Source organism: Aspergillus vadensis (genome assembly GCF_003184925.1).
Source record: "Aspergillus vadensis CBS 113365 unplaced genomic scaffold BO88scaffold_9, whole genome shotgun sequence".
Lineage (NCBI taxonomy): Eukaryota > Fungi > Ascomycota > Eurotiomycetes > Eurotiales > Aspergillaceae > Aspergillus > Aspergillus vadensis.
In genome coordinates this window covers 222582-236503 of record NW_020292047.1, presented here as the reverse complement: position 1 = coordinate 236503, position 13922 = coordinate 222582, and the positions used below count along the sequence as shown (strand labels likewise).

Sequence of the window (13922 nt, the reverse complement as noted above, 5' to 3'; positions counted from 1 at the left end):
GAACTCGAGGTCCAGAGGGAATGCTGGATTCTGATTGATGTTGGGTGCTGAGACTAGAGTTGTTTACGAGACGCGTCGCGGTGGAGCGGGGCGGTATCCGCTTGATACTAACTTGACGGTGAACTGATTGATTGTGATTGATATTGATTGATAGCTACCCGGGAGGCCCGGATCTGCTCGGTTTAATTCTTTGCCCTTCATGCAATCTCATTCGATTATTGTATGTAGATCCTTCTCTCATCGAATCCTGAATCTAGATCAATGTTGAGAAGACTTGAATTGGACTAGACTGGCTGCGGCTGCCTCTTTAAGGGGCAATCGCATCATAAGTACCAGTCTTGAAAGCGGATAAAAAAAAATGGTATATTTGCAGAAACTCCATGAAGCCTGCAACAAACAAGCTACTCATCAGGTGTAAATATTATTGATTATCTACATACTACCAGCATAAGGCACATCGGTTCACGCAATTGATTGGGTCGACCCTATACAAACACTATGCACAGCTTCCATCACGGCCGAACCCCGAAGCGAAGTCAAAAAAGTAAAAATAGGTAGAAATAAAGTCCATCCCAACTGCGGTATTCCACCAGCAGTCAAGCCATCAACTCGTCAAATCCGAAACATCATAAGGGGTATAATCAAGAAAGTATCCGTAGTAGATAGGCCCATTGTCCCGAGCACAGTCGATCACAATGTCCCGTGGAGAATCAATATAGGCGGTCGAAGCAGAGAATAAAAATGTTTGATAATCGAGTCATGGTCGAAACCATTCCTCTCAAGGTTCCAGCGCGTGAAGAGTATGCGACAAAGCCGGCAGCGCTGAAGTAACTTAGAGCGCGCCCAGGATCAGCGCCATAGATCCCGCAACCAGCACAGCAGGCATCTTGGCGACCATGCCGTCGGCTCCAGAAGTACCCACGGCAGGGGAAGTAGCAGCGGCAACCGAGGTGCCGGCGGGGATGCTGGAAGTCACGGTGACGGAGGCAAACGACGAGGAGGCAGGCGCAGAGGAGCTGGCGGCGGCAGAGCTGCTGGCGACTCGGCTGCTCGAGACCGCGTGGCTGCTCGGAGTGACGAACACCGAGGAAGTCGAAGGCGCCACGCTGCTAGGAGAGGTCACAGTGTCGACGTGGACCAGCGTCGCGGTGACATAGTTGGTCACCGTCGAGGTACTGGTGGTGTCGGTTTCCGCAGCGACAAGCTGGGAGGCCATCAGGCACAGGACAGAGGAGGCGAGAGTGCTGAACTTCATTGCGATGAGTTGCCGGTAATTCCGATTTGTTCAATTGAAAGATTTTCGGGCTGTGGATATGTACGTTGTCGCAAAAAGGCTCTGACAGAGACTGCGCGAGTAGATCAAACGAGTGACGAAGAAGACGCAAAAGAGTGAGCGTCGAGAAGAGCAAAAGCTAGCGAGGGTAAAGAACGTGGGGAGCACTGCTCGAGTCAAAGGATTGTGAAACGATGCGATGTCTGAAGACGCGCCGAAGGGGGAAAAAGGAGGACGAGGGGGGGTGGACTAAATATGAGCCCCAGAGTGCCAGAGGGTCCGTTTGGACCCAACCAGTCAAACTCGAACCCTCACGAGCGCTGCCCCGGAAAAACTGCTTGACGAGTCGCAAGGGGCACGTCTCGCCTGCCTATTGGCCTGGGGCACATTGAGAATGTGACGGGGGCATTGTTCACGTCGACACGCCGTCAGTCGGTAAACAAATCACCCGGCCACGTTACTCGCCAGCACATCCATTGTTGCGCTGGCGGCGCCTGGCTGAGGCCCGGTCGGTGTGTGCCTGACTCCTTTTCAAGCGACGATCGCCAGTGTGCGGTGCTTGGCCGAGGATACGGTCTGCTCTAGTGAACTCACTAACCGCAGCGGCGTGAGGAGCAGCACACTGGATTGGCTTTGGTTCCTGAATTCTAGTGGTGGTCAGCTGGAGTCGCCTGAAGATTTCTTCCTCCACAACCGTTCGGCTGTGGCTCTTGGAGCCGTGGTTGTCACTACAGGATGCCATGCCTTTGTGTCTCTTCATTTCACACACTCACCACGCTTCCGTTCCTCCTCACTGCCCCCTGGCTTGGAGATTCTAGTTTTGAGACCATCTGAAACTTCAGTGATTCGGAATTTAGCGGTCGATAGTCTGGGTTGGTAGTGCTGAAGCTGACGGTGAAAGACCCCTGATGGGAGGGATGGCAGCGGATTCGGAAAGGAGAGCCGGCAGAAAGAGAGACAAACTCCACTGGTTCGTTCCTGACTAGCGAACGCTGCATCCACTCATCATCCACTGGGTGGCCCCAATGACTCTCGCATTTCCTTCTCAACCGCTTCGCCAAACTCCGGCCTATCCCGCTAGTCCTCTCTAGTCCGGTGCAGGAACCAAGGGACCATTGTGCCCTTGCAGCCGCAATTAAACTCAATCGTTGCGCATTTTTGAGCTGCAACTTCGCACCATGCGTATATGAACACTCTGGCCCCGGCTCCGATTACTTGCTTCGTTCAAATGTCCGCTTTTCCGGTAAGTTCTAGAGGAATCGGCGTGCGAGCTAATACTAGCATGTCCGTTTCGATGAGATACCTATGCTCATATAGGGGTTGCCGCGTCACCCTTTCGACCGACATCATCAACAGCACTCCAAACAGGGCATTGCAATTACTGGAAAAGAGAATTCTATCCAGAATACATTATTGGAGTACCTGCATGGAAAAACCACCAAAAACAACTACCAGTCCAGGCACCACTCGGGATAGCCCCTGATGCCGTACTGGTGAACAATACTAACACTGCCATCTTTGTCGCGCTAGCAACTGTGAGATGTCTGAGGCCCTCTATCAGGAATACTTCTCGTGGAATAGCTGCTCGTATAAGGGACCAAGCTAGTCAACAAGGGCCTTTTTCCGGTCGGCTATCCTTGTGTCTGCTGATGCCAAGGTGGGGGCCAAGCAGTAACACTGTTAATGAAGCCGTCAGTGAAGATAACATCCGCCGTAGCGGTAGAGAACTATGACTTGTAGAGATGATGTAGCATCATTTTCAATTCGAGGGTACCATCTGGCGGTGGCATCTGAGAATGTGCCGGAGGCGCAAATCCATTCCCAGGCTCATCTGCAAGGAGAATGCCCAGCTGATCGTAAGGCTGAGTATTCAATCTAGCCCCATTTTATGTGCTTATTGAGAGCGAATACGATGTCGATCTGTTTCCGCCTTGCTGAGCGCCAGCTGCTGGACCCTCGGTGTAGCCCTGCCTGTTGCTTCCCGTGTTTCTGGAAAGCTATCGGTCACTGGCAGGGGCTGAGGAGCAATCACGATGCCCTGATACAGCAATTTTGTCTCGCTGTTATACAGGCTTCTTAGAGGATAAGTGTTGAAAATATGGGTAAGAAGATGCGCTATAGTGCGGTCATTGACCGGGGTTCTCTTCAGGTTCTGACTGTGGATGAAGCATTTCTCTGTCAAATTGTCTGTTTATATATAACTGTGGGGGTGACATATCTGTAGTATCATCTGAATTCTCACAAATTCCGAGGCCAAAGTATTTGAAGCGATTGTACTCATCGGGATAGAACTGTATAACAGTCAGCTCGGCATATATATACAGGAAGAACCTCTTCTTCGCATCACAACATCTTGAGCCAAATGGCTCCACAAGTAGAAGAGACAAGAATGAACAAGTCGGGCGGAAAATCCCAGCAATTCGACATCCTACTGCTTACAGACATGATCGATCAATTCTGAGGACAAGGTTTGGCCTTGTCAGAAGCACTCATGTGACTCCGACTACAAGGCCTACTCTTCACACTCAGCTTATTCAGAACCCGATAACGAACAGAAGGCCAATATATCTTAGTCAATCGCATACTAGAGACCTCCTCTCCCCCATCATGTCCTAAACTCCGTCCACTTGAGCTACTAGTAACTCAACATCCACATCTACATGCTTTTCATTGATTGGAATCAACTCTAAAAGTCAGAGGCACAGAGTATACAGACTTCTGCTTTTCAGCCTATGGGTGCTTCGAGTTGACCACATCTGTCAATACTTTGAGCAATGTCTCGTCCGATACGCTGGTTAATTGCATTTAGCAATATGGGTGGTTTACTATTGTAATGGTGGGACCGAAGTGTCAGGGTATCACTTGGGATAGGGTTGCTCCGGATGGCGCGAAACATATTTCTGATGTTTCATGAATATTAGATGCAACGGATATGCGGAAGTGGGTGCTGGATGGTGTGGGTTGCAATACGTGATGCAAGTAAATGAACAAGCAAATATAATGACTAAAGGTTCATGTCCGTAAGCGAAAAATATCTTCCATCAACCCAGTTAAACTCGTGCATTAATAAGTACTAACTTTGCTTCAATATAGCAAAAACAACTCAAAATGAACATCACATGTCAAGGAAGCAAATCCCTGACCCCAAACACATTATATACAAAACCCATTTTATCAACCCATCTAGAACAGGACCTGCCTCACATCCTTATTATCCTTGATCTTAATATTCTTCATCATCAACACCCAGGCAATCGACAGCGCCATGACCGCCGTACCCGCAATCATCATGTTCCGCTGACTCCAAGCATAAGCATTCTGAATCGCAATTCTCGTCTCAGATCCCACCGGATAACTCAATTGCACATCCAACGACTCATAAATCTCCTCCCATTGATCCTTCGTTTCTGCGGGCAACAGCTCCCTCAGCTTCTGAGGAAGGGTATTAGTCCAAATAGCACCAGAGACACTAGCACCGACAGCACCACCAAGGTTACCGAATGTGCTCAACAACGCCAACATAGCAGCATAATCCTCATGTCTAGAGGCCGCCAGGACAGCAACCTGCTCAATAAGAATCAAGGTACCACCACCAACAGCCAGGAAGATCTGGCACATGCACATGTATCCGATGTTGAAGCCGGGCTGGCGGAAGTAGATCATCAAGCCGCTGGCCAGAAGGTAGAGCGGGACGGCCCACATGAGCAGCCACTTGAAGCGGCCGGTGACGCGGATCAGGTATCCGCAGCCGATCAGCCAGATGGGGTCCATGAGGTCAAAGATGGCGGCGATGTATCCGGCTTGGGTGAGGCTGGTGTTGTAGACTACTTGCAGGAAGGAGGTGAAGTAGCTGGCCCAGCAGTAGTAGGAGACTTGATAGGTAATATCCAGGAGGCAGGCACCGATGACGGTGCGGTTGGCGATGAGGTGGTAGGGGATGAAGGGCTTGGGGGCACCCCAGCGCTCGTAGGCGACGAAACCAACGAGGACGAAGAAGCCGACGACCATCATTGCGATGATCTTGGCGGATTTCCATTCGCCTTCGGTGTTGCCGGCGATGTTGAACGAGGTGAGGAAGAGGATGAGTCCGCCGATCATGAAGAAGATGCCGATGACTGGTTGGGAGGAGCGTGTCAGTTTAGGGTTGGGGTGGTAGAGGAGTCTTGGGGAGAAGGCTTACTGTCAAACTCGATGATGTAGAACCAGGTGCTCTGCCACCAGGTGCGAGTGCTTCGCGGCTTGTATTCCAGGCGTCCCTCCTTGTCTGCCTTGCGCTTCGCCAGTTCCCAGGTTATGACTAGAGGCATTGCGACGATGGGGAGGATGATGCAGATGGTTCCGTAGGCCCAGCGCCAGTTGGTCTCGTGGAACTGGTTGGAGAGGGGAGAGCCGGCAAAGGCAGTGATGATGTAGGGAGAGGAGGTGAAGGCGTAGGCGATACCTCGATTGCGGAGCGAGGATGTATCGGAGGTCATTACGTCGACACAGAAGATGACACCGGTGAAACCGACAGTGTAGAATGCCTAGTAGTGTCGGGTGATTAGTATTATTGGGCATACCCTTCAAAAGATCTATCTCGTGTACACGGAGGGTAAAACTCACCTGGGCAGCACAGTACGTAGCAATGTTGTTGCAGCCAGCCATCATAATCAAGCCCATGATAGCAATCAACACCATGATGCAGACACCCAAAGTACGATCCCACAAGTTCAGCACCTTGGCAATAGGCATGACACAAGCAGCACCCATGACACTGGTAATGACAGTAATCACAGTGAGCAACGAGTGCTCCGAAAAGTCACTGGTGATATACGCGGAAAGGTTCGCTGTCAAGCTGCTGTTCAATCCATTGACGAAGTACAGAAGCCACATGCTATACACAGTTCAGCAGTCGCTCGGGAGGAACACAAATCAAGCCACTCACGAGGCATAAGTAATAATCAGAGATTTCTTCGACCAGGAAGCAGTAACTGCTTCAGCGACGCGAACACCATCCTGCTTATCCTGATCATCCTCGACAGGCTGCTGAGGAGTATCGGGATCCATGGAGATCGGATCCTCACTGACCCCGGTAGTAGTGGGAGGCTTGTCAGTGGCCATTTTAGAAGGGAAAAGCACAGCAATATGCCCAAAGCGCCTATATCATCAGTGGTAGAGGAAACTTTCAAGAACTGATCGGCATCGAGGAAGGATATGCGCCATGTTATAAAGGCTTGACATGGGACGATAAATTCTTCGCCTCCCACGCACGTCCCACACCATCCCAAAGCTTTCCCAGACTCCAATTTCCTGAGAGACCAACGCGAAAAGGAATTTGCGCTGGCTGTGGGTGCTGGTTCAGGCTTACAGTGGTAGTGGAACTCTAGGCAGTCTTGTCCTCTTGGCAAGCTGGCGACACCCCGTTCCACTTCGGATCAGATAATTCTCGCAGCTTGTGTCAGTGTGGTTCCATCAGGAGAATCATCCCCAAAAGTTTGTCTGCAAAAACCGTTGATTTTGCCACATTTACATACATCTAGATCATTGTATCGAGCTCACGATGATTTCATATAGTATGTTGTAGTAGTCTCCTAATGCTGGTGTAAGGGTCTGGTGTCCCTGCTCCACTTAGACACTCCTCCCCTAATTTGTTTCCTGGCTCCTCATTGCACCATGACGCCTTCTAGCCCCCACTGTTCCGCGACTGCTGGTGGTCTGCTGTTTTACCGCGGGGCCCGAAAGGACCCGATTTCCAGCGCAATGATCTTGTTATGGTTCCTAGTGACGGTGACAAGCGGGCCGTGATAACATCGAGACCCACGGACATGGCACTGATGATGGATGATAAGATGGATAAGTATTCAAGCTGGATTTGAGGGCAGAAAAGAAGAGACCAAGGAAGGTAAGTAGGCCTTCAATTTCGGTAATGCATGTCATCCATGCAAGAAGATTGCAAGAATCCCATGAGAGGACATGATCATCATCACCACCACATAAGCTAGGGGTGAATATGGGCCAGCTCCTCCCCTCCCCCATCCATCGGAAAAAACCCGGCCATTTTTCCGCAAGAGCAAGACCGCACCAGCCGCACCAAAAACCCAACCCTTCAGCCTGTTTTTAACGAGGAGGGCCCGGTAAGGGAAAGGTTCCAAAACAAGCCTAGTCAAGCCCGAAATATACTTGGCGGGTGCCACTAAACCTTATTCGCCGTATCTTATCTGATTTCGTATCGCACAATACCAGATCAAAACACACACAGCAATCCACTGCGTGAAATCCCCGACACCAAATCCACCAAAGTTCCCTCGAACCATGCCAAATTTGGATATCATCTAGGCCGGGGGCGCTAATAACCTCTTCTAATACTCCAGAAATTACCTCCTCCCCAGCGGAACTTACTAAATGGCTGCCTAAATCTCTGCCATGGGTTAATCCCCACATGGGAATATTCATGTTTTCCTCTCACTTCCGGAGATTGATAACGCATGACTCACTCGTGACCTACAGCCAAGAAGTAAGCGAGGTGTGGATCATGTTGTGCGTAGGAATGCGCTCTTGGCATGTCCTTGGCGGGTTGGAAGAGCTTTTCCGCCGTTAGCTGATGCTGGGCATCAACTGGTGGAATTGGGATTGTGTGGAAGGCATACGTAAAAGTAGACGCTTCAACTATTAGTCCAGAGAAGATCTTTTGTCTGGACATTACTAGCAGAGATGCTACGTAACGGGCTCGAGTCATGGATAGTGAAATAAATTCTGCGCTTCTAGAGAGCGGACAAACAGAAGCAGGAAGAGGGCGGAGCAAAAACTCTGGGAGAACTCCCTGGCAGTGTCATAGAGAAAATTCTCTATAGGCACGTGGCAAGCATTCTGGCATGCTATACTTCGCACTAGCCTCAACAGAACTATACCGCTCAGATGGCCATGTCCGCCCAGATCGCAGATGCAGTCAGTCCACTGTTGGCACAGTGGAGCTACACGATCATTACCATGGCTCTTCGTTTCCATTGCCGCTGAACAATATCCGAACAGAAATTGAGAGGATATAATGTGACCTAAATCCTTTGGTTGGCAAGACTCGCTAGTCCTTGAATGCCTCGTCCAATCTCCAAGTTCGAGCCATTCAATTTCACGGTGGCCAAAACAGTCCATATCCCTGTAGGATTCAAACAGGTAATCATACTAGTAAGAAGAAATGAATAGCCTTCAGCCGCTCAGCCTATAGCCAGCCCAGCTCCTCAATATAGGCGCCAACCGCGCTATAAGGCAGTACCTGAAAAAAGCCGCCACACAGCCAAAACCTGTTATGGCTCCCTAGGGCCAGCGGAAGCCATATTACTGGCTATTAATCACGAAACTAGTGTCTCTGAAAACGACCTAGGGGCTTTATCAGAAGGAATAGCTTAGGAGATCTCCGAACTCGATATAAACTTGTCATCAGCGCCGTTATCGGCCTTGGTTTGTTCGCCCATGGATTTTGGCTTATTGTGTAGAAAAGGGCCAAGAATAAGAGACGTAATCCTTGCACTGTAGGAGTGGTTTTCTATCTAGTGTGGGAGGATAGTTGCTGCTGAGACTTGAGTAACAGGCTAAGGGGTGGTTCGTGTACTAAGAATAATCACTCATTCTTTGACATAATGAAAGCAGAGCCTGGGTGATAGAAAATAAAGGGGCAAAGATTACTTCAGACGTTTTCAGTATCACTTTCTCAGATTGACTGCATGTACCTAACTTCGGTTTGCTGAGTTCAGGTCGTTTCTGTTCCCTGACTTATATTTCTGACTTCACAACCCGATTATTATTTCTCAAAACTGGCGGTAAATAGTTTCTCGTGGCCAGAGCATTCAACAATTTCATGATACTCATTGGTCTTGGATGATGCTAAACTGTGTGATACGGAACCTTGTCTTAATTAGGTAGATCACCCTCCTCCCTAGCCTTCAACTTCATCTGCACGAACCCTTCCATCTCCGCCCTCTCATCAGGAGTCAAGAGCTCGACCCGATCGCTCAAGTTGCCATCCCCAAAGAACCTCCGATCGATCTTCGCCCAGTATATCATATCAAACGCCCAGCTCTTTCTCGCAGCGTAACTCAGCCAGAAGTCACCGCTTTCCCAGCTTCTGAGCATATGTCCTGAGAGTCTATCGTTCTCATTCATGTTACCTCGGTCAATTGCTGCTTGCTCTTTGTCCTTCAACACTTTCAAAAACACCGGCAGCACTTCTCATATCTTGCTGTCCAATCATCTAAACCCTGTTTCCATAGTTCTGGAAGCTCGAGTAGCAACCAAAATGGCGGGCTATGAGCAAATGCTGCGGGGGCTGCGTAGGTGAATTCCCAGTCCACCACGCCGGTCATTTGGTGTTGGGCATTTGATAGAACGTTGCCAGGTCTGAGGTCATCACAGAACAACTTGAAAGGGCCAACTTCGTCACTGCACAGCTGATATTCGCGAGTGATCTTGCGAAACAGACATCGCGCGATGTACTTGGTTCGACAATCTTCCGCGGAATCGATCGCGTCGTTTCGTTGGGAAGTCAAGTGGATCATGTGCATATCAGCTAGTGCTTGGTAGTAAGAAGAGGCTGTTTTGAACGTGCCTTGGGGAAGTAAGTCTGGAGAGACTCCACCCAACTGAACGAGCTCGTTCATGTTAAAGGTAAGCGGCCGATGCTTGACTACCCACGTATCATCGTATTCATCATCCTCATTAGCTTTATCGATGCATCCGATCTCGGCAAAAGAATGCTTCGATATCTGCAGCATAATATCTGCCATCTGACCATAAACACATTCAAGTCTCTCTTGCGATACGTTCGGGTCTAGTTTCGGTCTCTCGTCGCGTGACCTACCCGGTACATTGAGGGCATCACTGAAGTCACCTTCATTGCTGATATGTTCCATAATAATGAAGGGACCTAAATCCTTTGGACTTTCCTCAGCCATGCCATAATGAAGAACGTGAGGTATAGGTAGACTGGTAAAATACTCCAAAAACTGCATCATTGTCACTTCGCGCTGAACCTTTTCCTCGGAGAACATGGAAGCATCCGGACACGGGAATCGAATGATGGCAGAGCCTCCATCTTCGAAGAGCAATCGTAGCCAGGCATTGAATAATCCTCGTTTGGGAGCAAAAAGCTCTTCGGGGACTCCTCCTCTGTGCTTGTCAATAAAGCGGCCTATTTCTCGGAGAACGTCTGTTTGAATAGCTAGTGTCTCCAGGGCGCGAAAGTCCTATCGCATTCGTCACATAACGTGTCGTCGTAGTCCATGCATTGGGCTTCGAGGACGGGAGGTGGCGGAGCTGGGGATGTTAAATGTAGGTGTGTTTGGTTGTCCATTTCTGTGGTGATGGGGATAGAATATAAGTAGTGGAAAGTAAGGTAATAATGTTCCTATCCAGGAGCCATTTTCCAGCTAAGCGCTGAGGAGTTTATGCAACTCGGTGGCTTACATCTGTCATCTGACCGATCACATTACGCGGGGTAGAGTGGTGATCGATTAGTATATCAAGCTCTTGAAAGTCATTATGTGTTACTGATCTCGTATAGCCATTAAGCTAACATTTAGGCATAGATGGTGCAGCATTATATCGCGTTTCGTCCAATCCTGAAGAAGTTCTCCTGTTGGTAGGTAATAGCGTTATTCGCTTTAGATAGCTATAGGATCAACAAAAGATAATATTAAATTCCATCATGCGAATACTGATCCACTTAAGAGTTACTCCTGTCAAGTGATATATGTATGGATAAAATTACAGGCGCGGGTTGCAAATGCGAAGAACACAAGTATTGAGCATTGCGACGATGACACTTGTAGATTGCTTGAGCCACGTGCTAGTCAGCAGGATGCCTCCCGCGTGTCAGATTGAAAGCCAAGGGGCTTTGGTGCTCCTTTAACTGGCCTGGCCGCCTTCGGTATACGTATCCTCTCGTACTAATAAACGCTTTCTGTAGGACAAAAGCTTCGAAGATCAGCTATCTGGCTCACCAGGTGGGTTTTAGAGGAGAGATATTTTATGGCTATAGCGTAGGTAGCATCTGGATAATCCGTGTTGGATACGCGATAAGCAAGATGCTTGTCATCACCAAACAGCCGTCGGGCTACCGTACGCCTAGCCAGCCTAGGGCTTACGCACGCTCTTCCTGGCCTATGGTAATCTCGGTTAGGCCCCTCTCGATACGAATTGATATTCTGCTGGGGACATCTGTCAACATTAACGACGTTTCTTTATAAGCATGCGACGACGGCCTCGTTGAATTTCATCTTTCCTACACTTTATCGACTTGCCTCATTACATTAGTGGCATCAAGCGCAACTAATAATACAAGCAAGTCTTTCGGCGGATAATATGGAGAACCGAGATACCTTTGAGCTGTACTCGTTCTGGTGTTCCTCGTGCTGTCAGCGGATCATAATCGCAGCTCATCTCAAAGGCATCACGCTCAAATATAATTATGTCGATCTGAGCGCAAGAGAACATCATGACGCAAGATACAAAGATGAACTGAATCCAAGTGCTAGTGTGCCGACCCTGATTGTGCATCACCCTGACGGCACCAATACCATTATCAGACAATCCATGACAATCCTCGAGTACTTTGAGGAAAGATTCCCGGATCAAAGCCCTCTGCTGCCACCTGTCTCAGCTTGGCAGGATCGCATCAAGGTACGCGACCTAGTCAACATCATCGCGATCGATGTTCAGGCGCCTACCAACTCCCGGATTGCCAAGCGTGTCAGGTCCGTGCGGGATAACGTGGAGGACCAGGTCGGCTTCGTTAGGCAGGCATTCACAGATGGCTTCCAGGCCTATGAAGCCCTGATCTCCACATCCAGCAAGTTTTCTTTCGGCGATGAAGTGTCACTAGCCGATGTTGTGTTGGTTCCCGCGGTCGATCAGGCATTGATGTACAAAATGGATTTGGACTTCGTGCCCAATCTCCTGAGAGTTTATCACTCACTAAAAAAGCTAGAAGCTTTCAAGGCTGGAGATGGGAAGAACCAGGGTGATACCCCGGAGCAGTTCCGGGCCGCTTCTCAGTAGCTCTGGCCACTAGGCGGAGAGTCCCATTCGGCGGGTCCTATATGCATCTGCCGGGACACGTTTGTATATACTATATCTGCCGCACAAGAAGTTGATAGTCCCATTATTAATTGGACAAGTTCAAATGGTGGATTGATGATATAGAGTACTAACAATAAGGAAGTGTTGCGGTGATTGGGGCGCTATTGGCGCGACGTAATGGATCTGACCTATCCAACCTGGAGACAAAGCTAACAAACATTATGCATGATTGTTACTTCTTAGCGTGTGAAACTCGAAGTGAGTGTTAATGTGGGTCAAACTGCAAGCCTAGCACATTTCAGACTCAGCACGAATCGGTTGACAGTTGAAGCTCAAGTCTGGCCCCTGCTGCTTGGCGCGCTTCAGATAGGAGTCGTTACCATAGCAAGATGATACTGTTGTGTGTGACTTTGCAGAAAGTGTGTCGTAGGATTGTGAAGCACATTGGACTGCTATCAAAAAAGTAATAGCAGACCAACCATCTTCCTATTATCTGTTGGCTTCGGGTATGCAGAACGCTGCTGCTGGCCTCAATCTAGTAGCACTGAGTTCAGGCTAAAGGGCAATTGCAAGTGGAAGCATGGCCCTGATAGTGCTTTGTGTATCTCTTCAAAGCATATGCTTAATGTCACCGCTTTCCAGAGTTTATAGCAAACGTAAGAAACCGATATCAGTGCAGTGGATCATATGCTGTTAGGGCTTATTCTCATCCACCAATTCTCCCTCTGGCGGTCGATAATTGTGTAACCCGAGCTGCCATACGTAGATCAAGTCGTAATCAATGCATGCGCTTCCGCGAAGTGCTCAGACCACACGCAATAGCAGACACTCGAGTCATGATAATCTGCGATGATCATGTTTGTGGCGCGGGGTAAGCAACGCTGGTTATAGTATGCCAGAGAGCCTCGCGCCTCGGAAAGCTCACAATTATTCCCCACTGACCCAGCATTCCGATCGCGAAAGTTGAACGGGTCCGGTCGGTTATCTTGGCAAAATGGAAGATCATCTTCGGTAATAGAGTGGTATCATAACTGCCATATCTCATATCTAAAAGTATGTCTGACGAGGCCGAAAGGAAGAGGAATGAGTGATGCGACCTGTAGAGTTTTCCAGAGTGGTGTGGAAGCAGATAGATCACTCACGACTAGTCGAGTCGTCCTAATATGCGGTCTCTTCTGACTCGTCTCCGGAAGTAATCAGGGTGCTGCAGGAAAGAAGCCATCATGGACACGTGGTGTGTGAGGTTGTTGCCTGTCAGGCTTGTTGTGAGTACTATCTTGCGGGGCAAATACGCTCCAAACGAAATTTTGCAAGAAGCGGATGCGGTTAAGGCTTCTGGTAGTTGGGAGGATTGCAGGTAAACATTGAGACCGATGTTAGTGAATTGCTGTAGGAGATACTGCCACACGAGTTACCTCAAGTCAGGTTTTGGATATCAGCATGTCCCTGGTTATGAACGCGATGCAACTGGAGTCATTGCAGGGTTTTGTCCAAGATTATTGTGGTGTCCGTCAAATTCCGAAGTGCGGCCCCTGAAAGAATAACGGTTCACGGGAGAGACATCCGGGGACTCGTCTGGCTCCGACCCGGCCAGTTCACT

The 13922-nt window shown here is 49.1% G+C and overlaps 4 protein-coding genes across 4 annotated transcripts; 1 reads left to right on the top strand and 3 right to left on the bottom strand.

The window, feature by feature from the left end:
- Positions 1-832: 832 nt before the first annotated feature.
- Positions 833-1255, bottom strand: BO88DRAFT_452842 (uncharacterized protein; the record flags this gene model as incomplete). The annotated part of the gene is made up of 1 exon (XM_025710719.1): positions 833-1255. The coding sequence occupies one exon, from the start codon at positions 1253-1255 to the stop codon at positions 833-835; it is 423 nt and encodes a 140-aa protein (XP_025563625.1).
- A 3201-nt stretch (positions 1256-4456) lies between these two features.
- Positions 4457-6373, bottom strand: BO88DRAFT_452841 (siderophore iron transporter; the record flags this gene model as incomplete). Its single annotated transcript, XM_025710718.1, has 4 exons — positions 4457-5388; positions 5454-5796; positions 5876-6146; positions 6198-6373. 4 exons carry the CDS (start codon positions 6371-6373, stop codon positions 4457-4459), a joined length of 1722 nt encoding a protein of 573 aa, XP_025563624.1.
- A 2644-nt stretch (positions 6374-9017) lies between these two features.
- BO88DRAFT_404183 (uncharacterized protein) lies at positions 9018-10626 on the bottom strand. The gene has a single exon (XM_025706551.1). It carries the CDS (start codon positions 10291-10293, stop codon positions 9454-9456), a length of 840 nt encoding a protein of 279 aa, XP_025563623.1. The 5' UTR covers positions 10294-10626; the 3' UTR covers positions 9018-9453.
- Positions 10627-11565: 939 nt separating this feature from the next.
- BO88DRAFT_404182 (maleylacetoacetate isomerase) lies at positions 11566-12386 on the top strand. Its single transcript, XM_025706550.1, has one exon. The coding sequence runs from the start codon at positions 11606-11608 to the stop codon at positions 12299-12301; it is 696 nt and encodes a 231-aa protein (XP_025563622.1). The 5' UTR covers positions 11566-11605; the 3' UTR covers positions 12302-12386.
- The last annotated feature ends 1536 nt before the right edge of the window (positions 12387-13922 follow it).

Coding starts and splice junctions, on each gene's coding strand:
- BO88DRAFT_404183 (XM_025706551.1), bottom strand. CDS start 10,293: ATGTTCTCCGAGGAAAAGGTTCAGCGCGAAGTGACAATGATGCAGTTT.
- BO88DRAFT_404182 (XM_025706550.1), top strand. CDS start 11,606: ATGGAGAACCGAGATACCTTTGAGCTGTACTCGTTCTGGTGTTCCTCG.